The following is a 22,913-nucleotide window of genomic DNA, read 5'->3' as shown; positions in this document are numbered from 1 at the left end:
TCCTGTCATCCGGCAGGCAGATCAGGGGTCCACACCCCTGAGAGCATTCTGGCACAGCCCCTGCAGCCCTCCCGGGGTGCAGGCAGGCCCCCAATCCGCCTGTCTGATTACAGGTGGCAGGTGCTGTCACCTGGGGCTGGCAGCAGCACCTATCTTCCCAGAGCTGGGTGCAGGCTTCGTACAGTGCTGTCCCAGGAGGCAGGAGCAGCCTCCTGTGATCTGGCAGGCCGATCAGGGGGCCCGCTGCACCCCCTGGAGGGCTATAGGGCTCTGTTGACTCCTCCCAGGAGTGCAGGGCCCCTGATCTGCCTGCCGGATCACAGGAGACTGGTGCTGCCGGCTGGGGGCACGGCCCATGCCAGGAAGATCAGTGCTGCTGCTGGCCCCAGCCTCCTGTCATCTGGCAGGCAGACCAGGGGCTCACCTGCACCCCCAGGGGGTCTGCGGGGGTTGTGCTGGACTTCTCCCAGGGGTGCGGGCCCCCAATCTGCCTGCTGGATGACAGGAAGCTGGTGCTACCAGCAGCACTGGTCTTCCCAGTGCTGGGTAAGGAATAGCTTATGGGTGAAACATCAAAACAGTTTTGACAAAATGAAACGGAACAGTGCTTTTGAAACTAAACCAAACTCAAAACAAAACACTGTTCCATCAAAACGTTGAAATGGAAGTCAACGGAAGTTCACACAGCCCTAGGCATCGCTGCTTGTCAGCACTTAACTGATGGGCTTCTTGGTAGGACATTTGTCTTTGTAGATAAAAATAATCATTAAATTTTATGCAAAAATAAATGTTTACAACTATTAAAACATGAGGTAAAATGTCACCACAATAAATTATTCAATTTGCTTTCTACGTGACATCTGAGAACTTCTCTCCTCACCTAGTGTCTAGTGTAAATTGGACACAAAGCCAAAGGAGAATTTGCATCACTATCTACTGTACAGGAAAATAAAAATTTAGGAAACAGCTCAAAGCTGTAACTAGTAAGGCATGTAAATATTGGAAAGTGAGCGAATCCATCTTCTATTTTTAATATATTGCTTCAAGTTTCTTGCTTGCAATGCTTGTACATCCAGCATAAGTTAAATTGTAATTGGAGAGGGTGGGCTTTAGTGACCGACAAGGATGTATTTACATTTCCTCAGTTCACAGCTTCAACAGTTTTAAAAGAGTGAACTCTGATGATTGATTTTATCCAGCAGGTGGCACCAGAAGTCAACCTAGTGTACATCTTTCATTATATTTCATTGCTCATAATAGAAAAATGAATTTAATTAACACACAGATACAACTCAGGTGCCCACATCCTGATAAACACTAACAGGCATCTGGAGGATCAGGAGTTAAACAGTATTTAGAGAGAGAAATACGGTATTTAAACAGCTGTTCTGAGCACTGTTTTGAGTGGAACACTCCCAATTTTATACAAGATATCTATGAATGCCTTCATCAGATTGCTTTTCTGTAACAGCTAGAAACAAACTAACACTGCAAAAGATTTCCAAAGACTGTACTTTGTTATCTGTTGTGTTTTCAAGTTGTTCTTGTAGTTCTGAAATGTGTTCATTAAGATGATCTATTTTCTGCTCCTTTTCCTGCACAAATTGAACAAGTTTCCCAGCACCTAGATGATGATCTTTAATGGATGTATTTTCAGATTTCTGGATAGCTAGTCCCAATCTTTCCATTTCATCCTACCAAAAAAGTCAAAGCATAGATGTGGTATAATTTATGCATCTTTTCCAGAATATCCAATTAATTGATTATTTAAATTCTAGGAGTTGAAAAATAAAGATTACGCAAAATAAAGAATGGCTATATGAAAATTTTAATATTTTGTAAGTTGATTGGAAAAAACACTTGAGACATTAAGTTTTGGATCTCGGTTTTACAGGAGAATTCACTGAGGGTGAATGGGTATGAAATGATAGACTTGCTTGATAATTCTCGCTCTTTCACAAGCCTCAAGGGCCTATAACTGCCTTAACTACAACCTTCCATCTTCTCCTATCTTGTGAAATCTCCTTCCATTACCTTGATAATTACCTTAAATAATTTATTCTCTTGCTCAAGTTCTTGCAGCCGTGTAGTGGATTCCTTTCTCTGGATTTCTAATTGCATGTGCAACTGCTGAACTTCTTCATTTTTGTTTTCTAATTCCTCTCGAAACTGCTCCAATTGTTCTTCAAGGTTTGTGATCTATATATCCAAAGTAAATGAAGCAAAAATTGAAATGATCATAAGCAAAAGTAATGAGGGCCACATTTTATAGAGCTCCATGCATTGTTACACCTACCTCATCTGACTGTATCCCTGTTAGACTAGATAAGATGAATTCAAATTCCATTTACTTCACATAAATCTAAAGTAACTCTACTGACTTCAATATCAGTGTTATGAGGCTATGGCCCAATATTCTTCTATTCAGGATGAATACTTCTATAATCTCCATTGAAATACTATTTGATTCTCCCTTTTTTCTTTTTTTTAATAAACAAAAGAGGATTTTAGGCATCAGACTGTGGACAATATTCACTCATTCTTCTTTTTAGGACTTCCCTAAATCCATTCTGCTTACCATAAAATAACCACATATACTTAAATCCAAGGAAGTTTTTTTTCCCCCCATTCAACATGCTAATGAGCAGCTAACATGCTGTTAATGAGAAGTGAGTTCTGAGCTCTCTCTGGATGAAGGAGCTGCTCCCTTAGCCCTAGTACAGAACAGGGGAGACCTAGTACAGGAAGGGGGTGAAGAGATGGAGAGAAGGGAGAAAAGGGGCTCGAATTATTCCAAAATATCTTACAAGGTGCTTATGTGTTTGTGCTTTCTCTCTCTCCCCATCTTGTCCCCACCAGCAGCTTTCCAAACCAATTCCCTCTCCTTCTCATGGATTACTATTGTATGCAAGTAAAGCATGTTGCCTTGAGTGTCAATGAACAATTTGCTTCTCTCAGGAAAGAGATGCTAAGGACTCCTTAAAGGAGCAGCTTTGAACACTGGTCGGAAAAAGGGAGGTGGGGACATGAGTCATAAGATCTCCTGCTGAGGTACCTGAGGCAGCCAAGTTCACCAGGAATCAGAGACATCTCTTGCAGGAAGGGCAGGGGGAGGGGGGTGGAAGAGCAAGAGCATGCGAGCAATTGTGAGCGAGCAGTTCAGCACCCTCAGATGCTGGAAGACTTGGCTGAACACTATCACTCTGTGTAGTGACACGCCACATGTTCACATTAAAGCTTGAAAGAAACCAGCTACAAAGATATTCTACATTTTTCAAGTAACATCTTTATGCCTGGCTGGCTGTTTTTTTGACTGCTTGGCCACTCTTATTGTGCAATAGTTACTTTGCATGTGTAGCATGTCTAAATTTATTGTGCAGTTAACTAGTTAATTGCACAATAATTGTAATGTGAGTCAGGGACTTAGCATTCTCTTCACAAGTGTATATGCTTGTACCTGCTCAGCTTATAGGAGATGACTTCATTGAGCTGGCCTCAGAAGAAAAATCACTGATAATAACTTAAAGCAAAAAGCAAGCATACCTCTTTTTCCTTTCTGTCAACAGCTTCTTGTTCAGCCTGCAACTGTACTTCAAGGGGCAATTCTCCTTTTACTTTGGCAGCTCCAAACTGCTTCCTTTCCTCAACCTTTAAATAAGCATTATACTATTACCTAGGCAAGGTTCTTTGGGTAGATGCAATACCTTTTACTAGATATCATATAATATACTATTAGCTACTTTGTCTTTTTTTATTTATTACAAATTGAACAAACATTACCTTGTTCTTAGATAAATGAAATAGAAAAAGAAATAAGGCATTTTTACAAAAAAAAATACCTTTTGCAGTTTGTCTGCACTGATAATTAAAGCTTGTTCCAGTTCTCTTATTCTGCATTCAAGTTTCTCAATTTCTTCATTCCGTTCTTGTATATCTCTCTGAAGTTGCTCCTTAGAGAGTAAAAGTTCACTACATTTGTCTGTCTTTTCTTTTAGATGGTTTGTTAACTGTTCAACCTGGAGATAATACGGAAGTAAGGTGAATGTACTGTATCATACTGGAATGGGTTTTTAGCATTACTAAACAACATAGATGTTTGATGGGGAAAATATTCCTTCTGTTTATAAATCTTCATCTCCTTGATGAAAAAGAACACAGGATTAAAGTCCTGTAACTCCATATCCAATAAATATAAAGTTACTGATGAATTGTGTCCTGTGCAGTCCAATCTGCTAAACCCTAAAACTTACCTGTCCTTTGGAAGAGTCTCAGACTTCTTAGTCAGTTAAAGACATGATGGCATGATAGCTTGATGTTCTATATAGCCCAACAGTGGGAGGCATCATTACAACATCCAAGGAAGAGGTATCTCAATCTTGGGGAACAAGTTGAATACCTACAGCTCTGGTATGCTTTCAGCTCTAAGAAAGTACATATGGCAAGAATCCTGGAACCAAATATAGTTGGCAAAAATAAAAGATGAGATGTGGGTGTTGCTATGATGCTGAGGTAAAGTTGTCTGGGTAAATGCAACCATGCATTTCCATACTTTAAAAACATACCAGCTTATGTGTGTAACTTTACTACTTTTACATTCAAGTTATACAGATATAAAACCTCCTTGCCTAGGTTTTTAAGAGCTGAAGATAGCAAAGTTTTCGTAATCTCCTTAATTTCAGACATTTAGGCTCAAGAACAGTAGTCAAGATGGGAAGGAAATAAGACAAGTGAAGCTTTCATCAGGAATGATCTAGGCCCAGTTCTCATAACCTTTGAGAGATGAGATTTGTGAGATAAAGGAGATGTAAGGATAACATGATCAGGATAACTGAGCACAAAGTTAAACAGAGTGTAATAGTAAGAGACATGGGACAGATAAATTCAACATTTACTTTTCAGTATTTAGCAGAGGAAGTTATGGGGTAGTTTAGAGTTAGTGTTAAAACAATTTGAAAAATAGGAAATAGAGGGATAATAGACCACAGTTGAGAGAACTGCAGAACTAGATCTCATCTGTTAAAATCAGAGGCCACCAGTTGGACATCCCAGGGGGAACAGATAAAGGGAAAAGAGAAGTGAATATAGGAGAGTATTTTAAATATTCCATTCTTGTAGAAACAACAGAATGACAGAAAAAGATAAAAGTTAATAATATAAAAGGCAGTCATGGACAGCAGAACAATGTTTCACAAACTGATTAGTATAATGCAGTATCTCAGTTATAACAAGAGCAGAATAAGCCTCTTTTTTACAAAAAATTATCACATTTTCTATGCAATAAAATAGAAGAATCAAGCTTACTGATTCAATTTCATTATAAAAGAACTTTTATCTTATTAGATCTTAGTCTGTCACATTCACTGACAGAATTTTTAACCCCAAAACATGATGTTATTTAGCTGGGATGATTTAGTCAGAGATGATCTTGCCTTAAGCAGGGGGATGGATTAGATGACCTTCTGAGGTCTCTTCCAGCTCTACTTTTCTATGCTCTATGATATGTTTAGATAGTAGTATATAAGATTATTTGGTCTTTGATTCTGTCATAACAATCATTCTGTTAGTCTCTGTGGCTTGGGGTCCCATTATCTATTGAATGTTTTTTTTTGTTTTTTTATGAATGCATGCTTTCTTTCAGTGATTTCTTCACAACCACTACTTTTAACAACACTGGGACATTTCTTTATTTTAAGCTCATTTACAACACAGACAGCTCTATTCTTCTTACTTGTAACATTACCAAAAAGTTTCCCATTACAATTTCCAGTGGACACAAATGATTTGTACTTCTAACTACAGCTTTTAAAAATCATATAAGACACTCTTCTGATTAAAAGTGCCTACATCTTGGGACTTTTTTTTTTGTTGATTGCCTTAATTTTTATCTCAACTCCAGCATCTTTTCCAGCTACATATTGTGATAGATCCATGGGTGTATTACAGTAAAACCCAGATTCCTTAGCTCCCTGCAAAGATGAGGATTTGTGTACTTGTCAGGATATACAGAACCACAGCAATGTTAGGTGAGACTGCTTTTGCTGAAACTTATTTCAAAGGATGCGGTTTTCCAGTCATCTGTGTGGGACTACTCTGGTGCTTCAGCTGAGTGGAGAAGCTGAATCTTTTGCTGTAGTTTTTACTTAAGTCAGTTGCTTGCCTCCTCTTGAATTCAGTAATCTGCTGTAAATTAAATGGGTTGCAAGCCCCCGCAATGCAAAATATCCAGGTTCTACTACATAATATTTTTAAAAGGAGCATTTTTTTTCCACCAGCAAACTAGAAATATGACTGCTAGCTGCCTGCTTCTGAATTTTTCCATTAAGTTACAGATTACTACTCGGCCTGTGCAAAGCAGGTAGCATTCACTTTGGATTCGGCTGATTTGGGAGACAGCGATTCAATTCGGCCAAATCTGATTCGGAGATTTGGCTGTTGCTGAATCAGCCAGATCTCTGAATCACAAAGGCCCCCTCCCCCTCCCCCACTCTCCCAGCCCCAGCAATGGCCATCTCGCCTGCTCCAGCTCCTGGCACTTCGGGGGGGGGGAGTCCCTGTTAGGCAGGCGGGGGATTGCCCCCATGCTCAGCAGCACCTGGTGAGTGGGGGCTTTTTTTTTTTAATGGGCCAAGAGCTGGGGCCAGGTGGGACTGCCATGCAAGGGCACTCAGGGGGGCTGGGGCCTGGCAGGGGTCCCCCCAAGGTCCCCCCTCCTACTCCAGCCTCCCCTCCCCCACCCCGTACTTACCAGCTCGGAGTCTGGGTCCAGCTCCCTACTGTAGCAGGCAGGGACTGCCTGAATCAACAAAGCTCTCTGAATCTTTTCTGAATCGATTTGGAGAACTCTGAATCAATTCAGACCTTTTGTAATTGGTCCCGATTCGATTTGGATTCAGAGATTCAGTCACCGAATTGGGCTGAATCTCCTCCAAATCAAATCAGCACCTGAAGCTACACACAGCCCTAATTACTACAGCTCCAATTACCACCACTCAGTTCACTGAACAAACCATACCACTAGCTTTTGCCCTAAGCACACCACCAGACTTACTGTTTACAGCCAAACTCTACATTACAACTGTATGTGCTCTGATTCCACCAACCAGGATGCACACCTTAATTATTAGGGCTGTGCAAAGCTTCAGTCCCCAATTCGATTTGGCAGAGATTCAGCCTGATTCAGTGGCTGAATTGAATCAGGAGACCCTTTAATCTCTTTGAATTGAATTGGAACCCTCTGAATCGATTTGGACAGATTTGGAAAGATTCAGCGATTCGTACATAGACACGGCTTTAAATGTTTTTTCTACATACCTCTAGGTGGCAGGCAGCTCATGAATGCTGCGATGCTGGGGCACGTGGAACATCTCACAGAAGCATGGGAGCCGGGGAGGGCACCCGGGGTCCTCCTGTGGCCGACTGCTGAGCTAGGGGTGTGCAGGGCCCCCCGCCCCTGTGCGCTCCTGGCAGACCCAGAAGTGGATCGGAAGTACTTCCAGTCTACTTCCAGGTTTGTTGCCAAGCATATGTAGGGCCCCTCTGCACTCCTGTGGGACGTGCTCCATGCACCCCAGCATCGCAGCGTTTATAAACCATGCTAGTACCTCAGGTATGTAGAGAAAAACATTTAAATCTTCAGATTTGGATTTGGCTGAATTGAATCAGGGGCACTGATCCAAATCAATGAATCGAATCACTGTCCCTGATTTGGGCCAAATCCATATCAAATAGGGCCCGCTTTGCACACCCCTATTAAGTATCTAGAGCAGGGATTCCCCTACACCTACAATACCAAAACCATAGCCACTCAAATCAGACTCAGATCCAAGTCCAACCTGCTATAATACCAACCCCAAGATAAGGCCAACAGAATCCCTCTGGTAGTCACCTACAGTCCCCAACTTAAACATTGTGGGACACACTGGCCACTGGCAGTGCAAAAGACCCAACAAATCAAAAACAGTGCTTTATTGGAAGAGGAAGCATGTTAGTTTGACCCAGCTCACAAGCATCTGTATAGATTGGGTACCTCGGTGGAGCTTTTTGGTGCTTTTATCTAAAGCTGATTCAATCAGCTATTAGTAAGGATCCCTGGACTTTGCACTGGAAATGCATGACACGGCAGCTTCTTTAATCTTGGAATTTCCCCCCCGCGTCCCTCCCCGCCACTGATTGGCAGAGGGGCCCCAACACTTGCTGCCTGCACCTGGTAATTTGGGGCCCCTTTGCCAATCATGTTTAAAACCATAGTTTTAACTATGCCACAATTTTTGCCCTTTGGCCATCAGGTGTGGAAAGCAGGGATCCTCCACCAATCAGCAATGAGGCGGGGGATACACAGGGGAAACTCCAAGATTAAAGAATTGGCTGAGTTGCACACTTCTGGAGCAAATTCCAGAGATCTCTAGCTATTAGATAAGAGTGCCAAAAAAGCCCTGGTGAAATCGCCTGATCTATACAGATGTTGGAGCTGGGTCAAACTAACATGATGCCTCTTCTGGGCATGTTCTGTGCTCGGCACGGGGGCATGCCGAGTTGAAAGTAAAGCACTGTTTGTTCTTCATGTCTGCAAAAGCAGCCATTATTAATGACCTCCAATCCCTCCTTTAATATGACCACCATTACAAGGCAGCAATGGAGAACAAACTTGCCCTGGCTTACAGATTTTCCCCCAACCTCAGTGTCTCTAGCAAAAGGCTACCAGGCCTTGCAACAGACCTAGGTATAAGCTGTGCCCCTCAAAGACCACATCATGAATGCACCAAATAACACGGCTTATAACATCCCAAGTTCATTCACCTGCTCCTCTGCTAACATCATCCCATCACCTGGTTACAGTGCCCTCTGCTGTTTATACTGGCCAAATGGGGCAATCCTTACACAAAAGAACGAGGGAACACCGAATCGACATCACATCAAGAAACACAACAAACCCTGTGGTGGAACACTTCAACCTTCCCAGGCACTCCATTACTGACCTCATTCTTAAACAACAGAACTTGAAAGCTGACTTGAAGACAAAACTGAGGAAAAAGAAATCATCCAGAGACTGGATTGTGTTAAGTAAAAACAGGGACTACAGATTCTTATCTCATTCCCTGGATTAGCCTTTTTGACCCTCATGTCCCTTTGGGTTTATTACTCTGTCTCTCAGAATTGTTCCCCTCCCGCAATTCCCCACCTCCCTCCTTTTCTTGTCATTTGTATTCGAATCACTCTCTCTGTGTGATAGTTTGTTCTCTGCATGTCCTTTCAAAACCTTTGATGAAGCGAATGCTTGCTCATGAAAGCTCATGCATCTAAGATTCATTTAATCTATAAGACGCATGTCTACCCTGCATTCTGCCAACCATTTTTATACTGTAGCAGTACCACTGTCACCCACCCAGAATATCATAGTAGAAGTTCCTATTTTTATCCAATTTTATAATGTCAGCTTGAAAAGACCACCTGTACTGCAGGAAAACTAGAAAATGGATACAACACTCCTGCCTCTGGATTGGCTTCCCCGTGTCCTTGCCTGTTCGATGGATAAAGATTTATTCATTTATCCATATTGATGGCAGTCACATCCCAGAACTTTATGGCACATGCAACTTGCAAAAGCAAATGCTACCCGTCTGTCATCATGTTCAGTGACAAGTTCTGTAAAGTTTAAGAGAAATTTCTGCTTAAAAGTTCTTTATATGCAATCTATGCTTTTCAAAGCTTATGAGTGAACACAAATGCTTGATTACTTCTATGCATCAAATAAATCTTACGTTTTGTACTAGTGCTACCACTAGCACTATTTCTTACTTGCAATCCTGTAACTGCTTGTACCAGTACCTTCTTAGAACGTAATTAACATTCTTGGTACCAATTAAATGTTGTAATGTCTCAGATTATGCATAGATACATACAGAATTTCTTGCTTTTTATTCAGTAGCACCAATTATCGAACAATTCATTGCAGCAGTCCTCTTGCAATAAATCATTATACAAATATTGAGAAAGGATCTCACCAGAATTCTTAGAACCTATAGTAATGTATAAAAGAACAACTGGGCCTTTAACTGATGAGTGATAATCACCATGTATACTGGTAAAATTAAGCAGGAGTTCAAAGTAGAAGATATTAACACAAACTTTGGGGACCTATACAAGCCTTAACTATAAAGTTACAAAACAAACTTGTTTTACGTGATTACAAGTATCCAATCACAAATACTTAATCTATTAATATATTGCAAAAAAAAAAAAGAGAGGGAAGAACAGAAGCCTACAGAACACCAAAGACATAGATTTAACTTGTCTTTTACTAAATATATCTTATGTTAAAAAATTCCTCCTAAAGGATTAATCAGCACTTTGTAAACAAGTATCTTGAAAAGCTGCATCTTATATTGTTTATTTCTTCCTAATTATTGAATCTCCCTCATCAGATTTTATACAATTACTAAAATCTATAAAATATTATTAGTATTTAAGAAAAATATCTTGAATTATTTTGCCAAGCTACTTAGTGTGCTAGTTTTGGAACAGTCAAAACCAGAAATATTTACATTAAGTTAGAAAAATAATTGGAACAAAAAATATTTATCACATTGGGTGCATTTACAACATTCGCTGTAATGTGCATTAGCTTATTTTAAAGTGTACTAAAGCATCACAAAAAACCCATGCTCTTTAGCTAATGTGCATTAAAATAGGCTAAAGTGCATTTTTCTAGTACCTCACAATGGAAAGCACTTTTACACATGCTCTGGGGGTGGGGGGCAGCGCTTCAACTAAAGCGGCTCTGACAGCTGCTCTAATTAAAGTACCATTGCGTCTCCTGTATCAGTGTCCCCACACTTGAAAATAGCGGCAGAGGCACTTGAACTAAAGCTCTTTTGACTAGCTTTAGTTCAAGCACCCCCGCCACCATTTTTAAGTGCAGACGTTGATACACATGGTGCAGGAGGCTGCTGGAGTGCAGTAACCACCACGCTTCAGCAGATTCAGTTAATCGAATCTGCTACAAAGCACAGGAATTCCACAGTGTCGGGGCAGCCTCAGTGCTCATGTATAGGTCCCTAGAGGTACTAGATTTAATGTGCATTACCCAAAGTGCATTAATGAATGTGCAGAAGCACTCACTGAATAGTAAATACCAACTCTCCCCATCCCCCCCACACTAAAATAAAAAATTGTAATTGCCTGCAGTGTCACTAGACCAACCATAAGATGCAAATATTTTCTAATGTAACCATATACCCGTTTTGCTTTTTTCTTTTAAGGTCAACTCTGCCAATAGTTGGCAGCTGGGTGACAGTGACCACGAGCTGATCACCTTCACCATCTGCCGTAAAGCTGGCAAGTCAGTCAGCAACACTGAAGTCCTTGACTTCAGGAAAGCCGACTTTGACAAGCCTAGGAGGCTTGTGAGCAAGTCCCGAAGGGACCACAACTCCAGCGGGAGGGGAGTTCAGGAAGAGTGGTTGCTCCTCAAGGGAGTGATCCTCAGTGCACAAGCTAATTCTATTCCATCTCGGAGGAAAGGCAGCACAAGGGCACAGCAGCCCCACTGGCTCTCCAGGGATCTAGCAGACCTCCTGAGGCTAAAAAGAAAGGCCTACAAATGATGGAGGATGGAATTCACCTCCAAGGAGGAATATTCTGCACTGGTCCAGTCCTGCAGGGAGCAAACCAGGAAAGCCAAGGCTGCAACTGAACTCCAACTAGCTCCGAGTATCAAGGACAATAAAAAGTCCTTTTTCAGATATGTGGGGAGCCGGAGGAAAAGCAAGGGCAACATTGGACCCCTGCTAAACCAGATGGGACAACTGACTACTGACGCCCAGGAAAAAGCCAACCTATTAAATGGGTACTTTGTCGGTCTTTTATCAGTCCCATGGGACGCCCATGCCCACTACGGGACAGGGAGGTCCGGGTGAGGGAGAACCCCTGCTCTCCATCAATGCTGACCTCGTGAAGGAACACCTTGAGAGGCTGGATAACTTCAAGTCAGCTGGCCCTCAAGGAGCTGGTGAGCATCACAGCCCACCCTCTGGCACAGATCTTTGAGAACTCCTGGCGCTCTGGTGTAGTGCCCGAAGACTGGAAGAAGGCCAATGTGGTGCCTATCTTCAAGAAGGGGAGGACAGTGGATCTGGCAAACTATAGGCCCACCAACCTGACTTCTATCCTGGGGAAGGTCTTAGAAAAGTTTATTAAAGAGGCCATCCTTAATGGACTGGCTGACAACAACATCCTGAGGGATAGCCAGCATGGGTTTGTTGCGGGTAGGTCTTGCTTGACCAATCTCATTTCTTTCTACGACCAGGTGGCCTATCACCTGGGCAAGGGAGAAGAGATTGATGTCATATAGCTTGACTTCAAAAAAAGCCTTTGATCTGGTATCCCATGATCACCTCTTGGCGAAACTGGCCAATTGTGGCCTTGGGTCCACCACGATCCACTGGCTGGGGAATTGGCTCCGTTGTCGGACCCAGAGGGTGGCAATTGATGGAAGTCAATCGTCATGGTGCCCTGTGACCAGTGGGGTCCCCCAAGGCTCTGTCCTTGGACCCATATTGTTCAGCAAAGCATCCACACTTGAAGACAGGGGGGCGATCCAGGCTGACCTTGACAGGCTCAGCAAATGGGTGGAAATAATTTGAAATAATAAGTTCAATGCCCTAAAATTCTACCCACAACATCTTAGACCCATGCAAAATACAAGAGCACCAGAAATTTCTGTTAAAAACATGTCAATGCATCTCTGCTTCAATTCTTAGGCCAAATAATGATGTAGACAAATACTGGTTAACTAGATACAATGATGACATGCACCAATATTTTCCAAAATTTTTCATTTACCTTAGTTTTCCAAATAAACCTACTACACCAAAGTAGCTATGCTCTGTATGATTCTAGTTTCAAACCCCACCCCCAAAAAACAAACAAAGAAAACCCCTCCCAAAACAAAAACCCATTTATTCTTCATCTATAGATTTACCTTCTTGCTTTGCAAAAGAGGCTGATTCTCTTTATTATGAAATAATTTGAATTTTTTTCTTTTTACAGTGCCCCCAGTCATTTGATTTTGTTATATACATCCAGAAAGGGCATTATACTTCAAAATCTTACCTCTCTGGTTTGATGCTCACTGATAGGCTGAAATCTTTGTGGAATCTTAAGCTGTTGCTCCAGTTTCTCTATCTCTTGTTGGAACACATCTCTCTCATGTTCTCTATCAATTGCCTGCTCCTGAAATTTAGTTGTAATAATGTTACTTAGACAGAAGTTTTTACAAAATTCAAAATCACACATATGCCATCTTATTTTGGGTAAATGTTATTGTCTTAATTATATCAGTGGATTTTAGGCGAGATGGTCCCATTTTCTATTTTGAATCTTTCCACTTTTGGGAGCCCACTTTACTTGATGCTACTTTTTGAAATATCAGAAAGAAACAAGTAGATCCAATACTATTTTGTGATACTGACATCAGAGTTATTTCTTTTGTTTTATTTACACTGCTCTACTGAGCCAACAAGAGGACTAAACTTTACTTTTTAATGTATTTACTAATGTAAACTTGCCTGTAGAAGTTAAACCCTGAATATGCCCATAACCATAACTAATATTAACCCGGGACCAACTCCAAATGCCAGATTAAAAGCACTAAATTAGCTCAAATTTTCATTCACCTTTCACACTGATTAATTCAACTTGTTCAAGACACACTACCTGACATTTGTAAAATTTTTAATGCACTGCAGCAGAGTATTTATTTTTTTTCCTATTTTTCATGCCAGATTAGCACAAAAACAAAGTATTTTAGAGAAGTCAAATGAACTGAGATACAGCATCAACCTCCACTAACTGTTGATATAAAGTACTCACTTCTAGCCTACTAGTGAAGTACCACCAGAAAATGTAATGCTGTTATAGGCTTTATCTGCATATCTGCATTCTGATCAAGCAATATCAACAGCTGCAATTTGAGGGTAACCAAATTGTAATTAAGTTATGGAGATGAGTTTTACATGAGCTGCTAATTCCAAGCCCTGGAAAAGAAAAAGAACAAACAGTTTTCCCTCACTTTATGCAGGCTCTATATGTGCGAATCCGCTCTTATTCAATGACCCTTTTAATACCAAAAATTCAGTATATGTGAGGTAAATTCAGTCTTGCGTGATTGGTGAGGTGGAAGCCCACAGTCAGCTGCTTTGTGTGGTATATTGTGGGAGTGACGCAAACTAACATATAGTCTGTTATGTAGGTCTGTGCTCCTTGCTTGCTGTCTGCGATGTGTTTCTGTAGTTGCCATCCCCATTATGATAGTGCCCTGTGCTTGTGTGTACTGTTTGCTGTTGGTAAGTACCAAAATTGCCTTGTAAAAATGGTAGAAATGGGTCTGGGGTACAGTCAAGGTCCTGGAATGTATCCCTATTTGTTACATTGTAAAGTGGATTCCCTTTATGTGAATTCAAGTTATGTGCCCTTTTCCAGGAGTGCATGTACAGCAAAAAGTGAGGGAAACTTATATATATTTTTAGTAGAACAACAATTTCGGAAGTATACAAAATTATATGACAAAGCCAAGTACAAGTAAGTGATAAAAAGAGACTGAAGAGGTCCTTTAGTTAACACTGCTTAATAAATTATGCTGAAGAAGCATCACAAAATGCTCAATATAATTGGATAACATAATCCATCCAATATAAATTTCACTCATCCCTACACATGGCAGCAGTAACTCGTTGTTGTGAAGGTCTAACTAATGGCATAAAACCCACCTGTCTCGAACTTCCAGGCAGGATGGAAAGCTTCTATGCAAATCTTCTGTGCTGCTTTATCCAGTCTGTGGGTTAGCATAGAAACACTGGTACTCTGTCTCTTTCTCTGCAGTGATTCTGGCATCTAGATCTGTACAGTTGTGGATCCAGTGGCACATAGACTTTGGCTGCATACAGACATTCATTTTTACCAGAAGATTTCTTCTGATTGAAAAATACCCCGGGAGCTGGATTGTACAGATTTTTCTCTAGCCCCATGGCTGGAGAGCTACATAGGCAAGCTTTCCAGCCAGAGGGCACTACAGGGCTGCTCCCTGGGCCATAACCATCTTTAGGGAAGTCCATTAACTGACAGCCAGCCCTCTCCTGCTTTGGATGGGGGCAGGCTGTCAAGTGGCAATTGACAGCTGCTGAAAAGCAGCAGGTAACACAGACAGCCCCAGGGAGGTTCCAGCCCTGGGAGAATGTCCCTCCCTCACCATTCTGCCGATGAGCTGATTGGCAGGAGGAGGACATTCTTCCATGGTGGGAACCTTCCCATTTCTTACCTACAAGACAATAGCTCCAGTCCTTGCACTCCTGAGAGCTGACCTGAAGGAGTGCATGGAGAGGGGTGGAGCACTTAGCTGCTGCATCAAGGCTCCCAATTCCTTGGCCATTTTCAAAGGGATTAAGTCAAACTGCAGAGGTATGGCTAAACAGAAGGCCCAAAACCCCATTTCTGAGTGGCTATAAAATGCACCTGTACAGACATGACAACCAGCTTTTTCAGCAAATGAAAGAAGCCATCAACATGCTCAGCTAAACCAGTAATGAGATCCAATTAAAAAGACCACAAGGCCCAAAAAGAGACATTATAAGGTAAGGCCATATGTTAAATATTCCAAATCTACTGTGTCATGGCTTTAACTTATAGTAATGGATGTAACCAAATGTATTAGATGCTCTTTTGCTGTAATAGATATCTTTTTATGTATCTAGATAAGTTAAAAGATAAGATAAAAAGCAGCCTTCTTTAGGGAAGACCATAAATTTTGGGGAAGAGAAAAACAGGGTTGTGGCAAGCAATATTCCGTAATGATAAAGGAAGATAAGAAATCCTTCCTTCCAGAAGTGTAACTTTCACAGAACCATAAGTCCTAACTAACTGATACCTTTCACATTCACAAGAAAACTGGTTGAGTCCAGCTCCAAAAGTTTCAGTGAAACAAATTTAAATAAATCAGAGAATATTTACTAGAATATCAGAATAAGCCATCTATAAATATAGGGTATAGATTGGGTGGAAAGTTAGAGAACTCAGAAAACTCAAGAAGACCTGCTGCTAATCTGTACACTTTTTTTCTACTGGGAGAATGCAATTGTGTCTATAGAAACTAAAAATCTGGATATGACCCCCATCACAGAACTGAAGTGGTAGAGTATTATATCAGTCCAATACATCCCAGTCAATTTCCCTCATTTGAATAAGCTTCAGTCTTCAAACTATCTTTGAAGGTCAGATGTCTGCAGCCTGCTATCATACCTACCTGACAGTGCAAAAACTGCATGAATTATTGCAACAAAAAAAGTTGAAAATGGATGAAATGTGAGCTGGAATATAGTTTGAACATAAGCCTGCTCAGAACGCTGCAGTGACAACTTGGTGGCAGGGCAAAGGAAGGTATGATGAATGGAAGGAAATATAGCTGCGGCTGCTACTCGGAGTATGCAGCAAGTGAAACTTAGAAGATGGAATGATTTCAGATGCATGCGAAGCAGATGGAAAAGGAATAAAGCAAGCAACTTTGGAAAGGCTGCCAGGGAAATTTCCGTGTACCCAAACCAACGAAAGGCTCATAGTTGGAATTTTCAAAGCAGTCTAATAGAGATAGATGTTCAACTTCTACTGAAGTTCAATGGGAGTTGGGAACCTTATTTGCCTACTTTGAAAATCTCAACTTAACCTGCTATACACTGGAGAACACAACACAGCTTGCCAGAAAGTTAGCGGGAACTCGAAATACTGACTTTCCTGGTTAATTTTAGAAATTTCTAGATCTTTTTTTTAATTGAGAAAATTTTTAAACTATCAATAATTAAAAAAATAAGTTTCCCAGCCAACGTATTAAATTGCATTGAGATTGCTTTTAAATTGCTTTTAAAACACAGCACACCATGTGGATCCACTGACTTGACACCATGTTACAAAGCCAATAATAGACTCCCCACCCCACTTTTTGTTGAAAGCCTTAGAGACAGAATTTCTTGCTGTTGCAAAAAAATGCAGAACAGGTTACCATCCTGCTACATGAAATATTTTTTTTCTTTCATTGTACTTACATCTAGAAATTTTCTTGTTTTCTCAAGCTGCTTCTCCAAAGCCTGGTTTTGTTGTCTTAGATCCATCAATTCTGCATTTTTTTCTTGTTCCAGCTCTATAAAACGGTTGACTTGTTCCTCCAAGTCTGTTTCCAAAGCCTTAACTTGCTTCTGAAGGTCACCATATTCTTTTTCAGCTTGACGCTGTACTTCTATTTTTTCCTTCATTAGTTTTTCTGTCTCCTCCAGTAATTCTGGTTATAAAGGCACCAAACATAGCTTTTAGATTTGCATGTTATCACAGCAAATCCAGATCTCGGGTTCTGTCCCCATGCTGTACCCAGATAAAGGATGTGAATAGGCTTGGGTTTTACAATTTTTTTTTAAATCTAGTACTTTCCACATAAAAATACTCGCAATACCCCCAAAGCCATATTAAATCCTAAAAAGAAACTACTAGAATACTGTTATTTTCTTTGCCAGGCTATTAGAGAAGAGTTGTATAACTTTATTGTCCAAGTTTCATATTAATATAAATATGTTTGACTGGTACAATGTAGGAAAATATATAGGTTCCTGGAAGAACTGAAGAGGGTCCAAAGCTTTATAGCTAGGTATGGAAAACCCAACCATCTTCTCATCCCCTTTACTAAAAGATTAATCTACTCCCAATTGTTATATGTATGTTAAATGTATATGCTATATTTTGAAGGGAATTACTGAAAGGCGTCACTCAATCAGATTACAAAACAGAGAAGAAAATTACTGACCTGTAACTGGAGCTTTCAAAAAGCAGTGGTTTTTATAGATCCCCAGTTTTGATTTTTTTCTCCTCATAGAGGGTTGGGAAGCACATATGATACAGCTCAAATACATTCTAACAAGATTCTTAAGGTTTATACTTCAAGGGCCATGTCACCAAACTTTTGCATCCCTTGAGGTAAGACCCAAGACTAAGAAGTGAAATTAATTTCGGAAAAATCTCTCAAAAACTATTGATACTGGATATAGTAAAGGAAAGCCATCACATAAGTTCAATTTCTTTTGCTACCCAAGAGAGATCCTTTGGACACCATCATCTTACATCATATTTAACCAAATTTTGTCTCTTTAGGTAAGTAGTACATATCAATATAAAACAATATTTAGTAAAAAACTGATTATTTTAATTATATTTACAAGTTAATAATGATCAAAAGGCTATTAAGAACTTCCAAAACCACCTGAACTCTTGCAATTCAAAGGTGAATAAGATGATGGTTATGAATGGATGTGCTTATTAAATCTATATTAATATATTGTGCTTAGAAATAATAAGAGATTACATTATCAAAAAGGAAAAATGTGAGTGTAAAATATAATATCAAAGCTGCAGGCCAGTAAGAATTAAGGTCAATAAGCTGAAAGCCCAAATCCTTGATTAATAAATGTCAGTATGCAAGTCTGCCACCCAATTAAAGATTGGCCATGCAATATACAAACACACCTGCTTGGGGAGCTGCATCGACTGCAGCATCTACTAGGCCTAGGAAAATAGAAAAAAAAAAGAGAGAGAAGCAAAGTAATTCACATGCCAGCTACAGTTTTATCATGGTGCAATAATGTAAAAGAAAATGAAGCTGAAAGAGAGGATGTGGCATTTAATGACAAAGTTGTAGTGATAACTCAAGGAATGTGTTGTGTTATTCTGGTATGAATGATATATATGTACTTTTTCTCCATAATTATAAAACACATTTTTATATTTCCAAGTCATTTTATAAGGTATATAAAACTACCAAAATTGTAAACTGGGATTGCTTTGCTGCAGTATAGGAATTAACAGATTGCTACTAACAGTATCTGTTACATAACTATAGGAGGTTGAGATTGCAAACAGATCATGGATGGTATAGTTTACAACTGAACCATAGTTTGAATACATGTTCACAAGAAATGTTCTAAAGATCTTTAGTATTTGCAATGATCATAAACTCTTGGTCACAAAATAAAAATGTTAGCATATGATACTCCATTCCCAGCACTAATTACCAAGAGATCAGCACTGTTTAAACATTACTGCCCTAATTTTTCCCTCTTAACAAATATTAAATCAAAGATATTTAGTTTTTTTGTTGAAGGAGGATTTACTTCTATAAAAGTAAACATTTGTTGAGTAAACTACTGGGGAGTGTTCCTTCCTTGTGATAAACAATAGAAGGTCTCTCTTCAAGGTTGAAAGATATTTTTTCTCCAGAGTACATAATTTATTTTGGGAGTGCTGAGTGAGTAATATTGGTTATGTTGAGATAATGCCTTTTTCTTTTCATGCAATCTTTTTTGCATTCTACCCTACCACTGAGTCCCTGAAAGGAATTCTGTGAGGAAGCCTTCCTCAGTGCCTTATCATATGCCTAAATGAGCATGTATAGCAATCCAGTGTACCTGAATAGGTTTTCCTAAGGAAACTATGGTAGCACATCTCTGTAACTGTTCTTAGAAGGAGCATATATAGGCCATCACTTCCATATTTGGATCTCTCTAGAGTCAGCACTTAAGGCTAAATTTGGGCAGGTAAATGAAAGTAACCACTTTTTCAAAGCTACTAAGCAACAACAGCTATTTACTGGCTTTACTAGCGGCTGTGATTGGTCTGAAATCTGAATATTAACTAGTTTTGTTTAGATGGCTAAATACAGGGTTTGGCACCAACAGTTGCTCAAGTATGAAATGTTGGCCATGTTGTGTTTTTCTATGAAGAATATAAAAAAGAAACATGGTAGCCAAGGCTTCTGCAGATGTATTAGAAGTTCAATAGCGAAATATGAGAGAACCTCACAGAAAGATTCTGATGAGTACGTACGCTGTTCTGCAGATCTTGCACCTGCTTTCATGGCATCCTTCTGTCTGCAGAGTAACTCCTTTTCCTCCTGAATCTGCTGTCGCTCAGCCTCTAGTTCCTGCAATTTGTTACCTGTACAGAGCAGCTCTTGCTCAAGATGGTCTATTACATCTATTTTTTCCTGGATATGTTTTTCCAGAAATGCTTTTTCGTCTGCATAACCATCAATAAGACCTGTGGAACAGAAACATTAAGTGAATTTAGCACAGCAAAGAAAAGTTACTTACTCCCATAGTTACTCAAGTTATTTCACATGTGATGTCACTGCATGTTCTACTCTGGATTCACATGCTCTATGCCCAGAGACCAGATTAATTTTGCTAGTTGTGTCCATGCAGGGCCAGGCACAGGCATGGGTGAACCAGGCGGCAGCCCAGGGCCCAGACAGAAAAGAGGCCCCAAAATGATAATTTTTTATTATCGTAATTCTCTCTGGTGAAGTGGGGCCTGATACTAAAAGTTTGCCTGGGGTTGCCAGGAGTCTAGGTACAGTGTGGTGTCCATGTGATCCAGTGGCAATACAGAGGGGGTACGTGTGCACCCCCCAACAGGCCGCCCTGCTTACGCGTAGAGGCAGGTGGCAGAGCCGGTGCCTCCCCTGTGAACACTGGCAGGGGAATGGGGGCTGCTGGCACTTCTGGGAGCAAGTGCCATTGGCACTTCAGGGCGCCTCCCACCCCCAGTCAGCGAGATTGGTTGCGGGGGGAACCCCACCCTCGGTCAGATGGCACCAGTTACCCATGACGTGATCTGTGCATATGCTCTGCTTCTGCATTGTACTGACAGTACAAAGTGCAGGGCCAACCACCCCTCCAGTTCCTTCTCTACTGTGTTACTCTACATGTCTTCCAGAACATGTAAGAATCTGAAGTACAAAGGATGGAGACCAGAGGGTGGAATACACAAGGGGACCACACATGCTACTGAAAAAGATAGTTTTCTTCCTTTTTTCAAGGGCTTGCCATGTGTGTATTTCACTATGGCCAATTTCCAATCAGTGTATCAACCAAGGTGGCACACTGGATATGTCCCTACTACTGACTGGGGACTGACTGGCTGGGCAGCAGCTCTGCAGAAAGGGATATGGAGGTTACACTGGACAATAAACTGAATATGAGCCAAGAGTACTCCAACTGCGACCTGACCAGTGCCGCACAGAGGGGGAGGATCACCTCCTTGGACCTGCTCGAGGTGCATCTGTGGATGCATGACAAGGTGCGGTTGGCCTTCCTGACTGCATCTCCACACTGTTATCCCATGTTCATTTTGGAGTCTATAATGACTCCAACATCCTTTTCTGCCTCTGAACTGACAAGAATGGAGTTCCCCAGGTCCAATTGCAGCCTATTCCTCCCTTCTCACATGCCCACTTCCCCCCACATCTTAGTGTCATCAGCAAATTTGAACAGGGTGCTTTTTACTCCTTTGTCCAAGTCACTGATGAAGATGTTGAACAGCGCAGGTCCGAGGACCGAGCCCTGGTGGACCCCACTGCCCACATCCCTCCAGGTCAAAAATGACCCGTCCACCACCACTCTCTGGGTGCGGCCCTCCAGCCAGTTAGCGACCCATTTGACTGTGTAGGTGTTGACGCCACAGTCCCCTAATTTTTTTATGAGAATGGGGTGAGAGACAGTGTCGAAGGCCTTCCTGAAGTCCAGAAAGACTACATCCACTGCTACCCCTGCGTCTGAGGATTTTGTGACCTGGTCACAGAAGGCCACCAGGTTGGTCTGACAGGACCTGCCTCTAATGAACCCATATTGGTTGCCCCTAAGCATAACCTCCCCTTCTGGCCCCTCATAGACATGCGCCAGGATAATTCTCTCAAAAAGCTTACCCAGGATTGAGGTAAGACTATAAGTGAAAAGCACCTTAAGAATTATTTTTCTAGATCCAATTTTAACGACAGCATTTCCAGAATTTGCAACAATAAAAACTGGAAACTTAAGGAGTGCCTGTAGATGTGCAGGGACAGTGCTCCAATGCACTGTAATTACAGCGCATCAGGGCAGACTCCATTAATTCTGTCTGCTGGAGCGTGCTAATTAGCAAGCTCCAGCAGCTTCCGTGTCTCATGCATTCATTATCCCCGCGCTACAAGATGGAGGTGGGGGTGCTTTAGCTAAAGCTCATTTGACATTTCAATGCTAATACATCACTTAAATGTTCTATTAAATATATTAATGTTGTGTAATGTTTCATCATTGCTGGTTATAAATGACTCCTCTAGGCTGTCAGGAATAAACTCTTGACAACGCTAGGTAGTGCAAAGGCATGTAGAATATACAAAACAACCTCTTTAAGAAAGGAACATAAGCACCTATTGCACTGAGGTCTTAGTACAAGACCAGAACTTCTTGGTGCTACAACAACAAATAATAATATGATTTATTTAATAGATCTATTTAATAATATGATATGCCACAAAAGGAAACAATTGAGTTTAAACAATGTCTCAAGAGGTGTGCTGTATATTCCTGTATATCACACATTCCCCCAAATAAGATTCATCTTGTTTTGGGAAGGCAGAATGAAAAGAAAAAAGATTTTTCCAAAGCCTGTTTTTCAGAGTCACCTATCCTTCCCTGACTGCTCAGCCAAAAGTTAGGGCTTTAACTCCCTCAAAGCTGCTGCCAAATTGGCAAAAGCTACTGAGAAAGTTAAAATTCTAGCTCTGACAATTAAGAACTGCCTCTGCTGCATGATGGCTGGGGGAAGAGCACAGCACCAGCAGCCATTCTGAAGTCTGTGCTTCCATTCGGGCACAGAAATTAGCTTCCCTGCTTATAACATTCATCTCAATTTTGTAAAGGTAACTTTTGGGGGAAAAGGTATATGGCATGCATGCAAATATGGTACTATTTCACCATGAACAACTGGCACCTCCTGAGACTGGGGGGGTACCATGGCAGTGAATGGCCTCCCACAGACACCAGTGTCAGTGCCAGTGAGTGGGGACTCCG

The 22,913-nt window shown here is 41.0% G+C and overlaps 1 protein-coding gene across 1 annotated transcript in view; it reads right to left on the bottom strand.

The window, feature by feature from the left end:
• Positions 1–1,421: 1,421 nt before the first annotated feature.
• Positions 1,422–22,913, bottom strand: part of LOC102372483 (A-kinase anchor protein 9) — a 125,361-nt gene continuing 103,869 nt past the window's right edge. Inside the window, exons 25-32 of the mRNA XM_025210002.1 lie at positions 19,909–20,121; positions 18,553–18,591; positions 17,088–17,320; positions 13,111–13,230; positions 3,840–4,016; positions 3,544–3,648; positions 2,047–2,199; positions 1,422–1,694 (exon numbers count right to left, since the gene is read on the bottom strand). Coding sequence (XP_025065787.1) covers positions 1,422–1,694; positions 2,047–2,199; positions 3,544–3,648; positions 3,840–4,016; positions 13,111–13,230; positions 17,088–17,320; positions 18,553–18,591; positions 19,909–20,121 — 1,313 coding nt within the window. The remainder of the gene's footprint in view (positions 1,695–2,046; positions 2,200–3,543; positions 3,649–3,839; positions 4,017–13,110; positions 13,231–17,087; positions 17,321–18,552; positions 18,592–19,908; positions 20,122–22,913) is intronic.

The sequence above is a fragment of the Alligator sinensis genome, unplaced genomic scaffold (assembly GCF_000455745.1).
Source record: "Alligator sinensis unplaced genomic scaffold, ASM45574v1 scaffold479_1, whole genome shotgun sequence".
Classification (NCBI taxonomy): Eukaryota; Metazoa; Chordata; order Crocodylia; family Alligatoridae; genus Alligator; species Alligator sinensis.
Note: the sequence above shows the minus strand (reverse complement) of the source record. Positions and strands in the feature narration are given on the sequence as shown.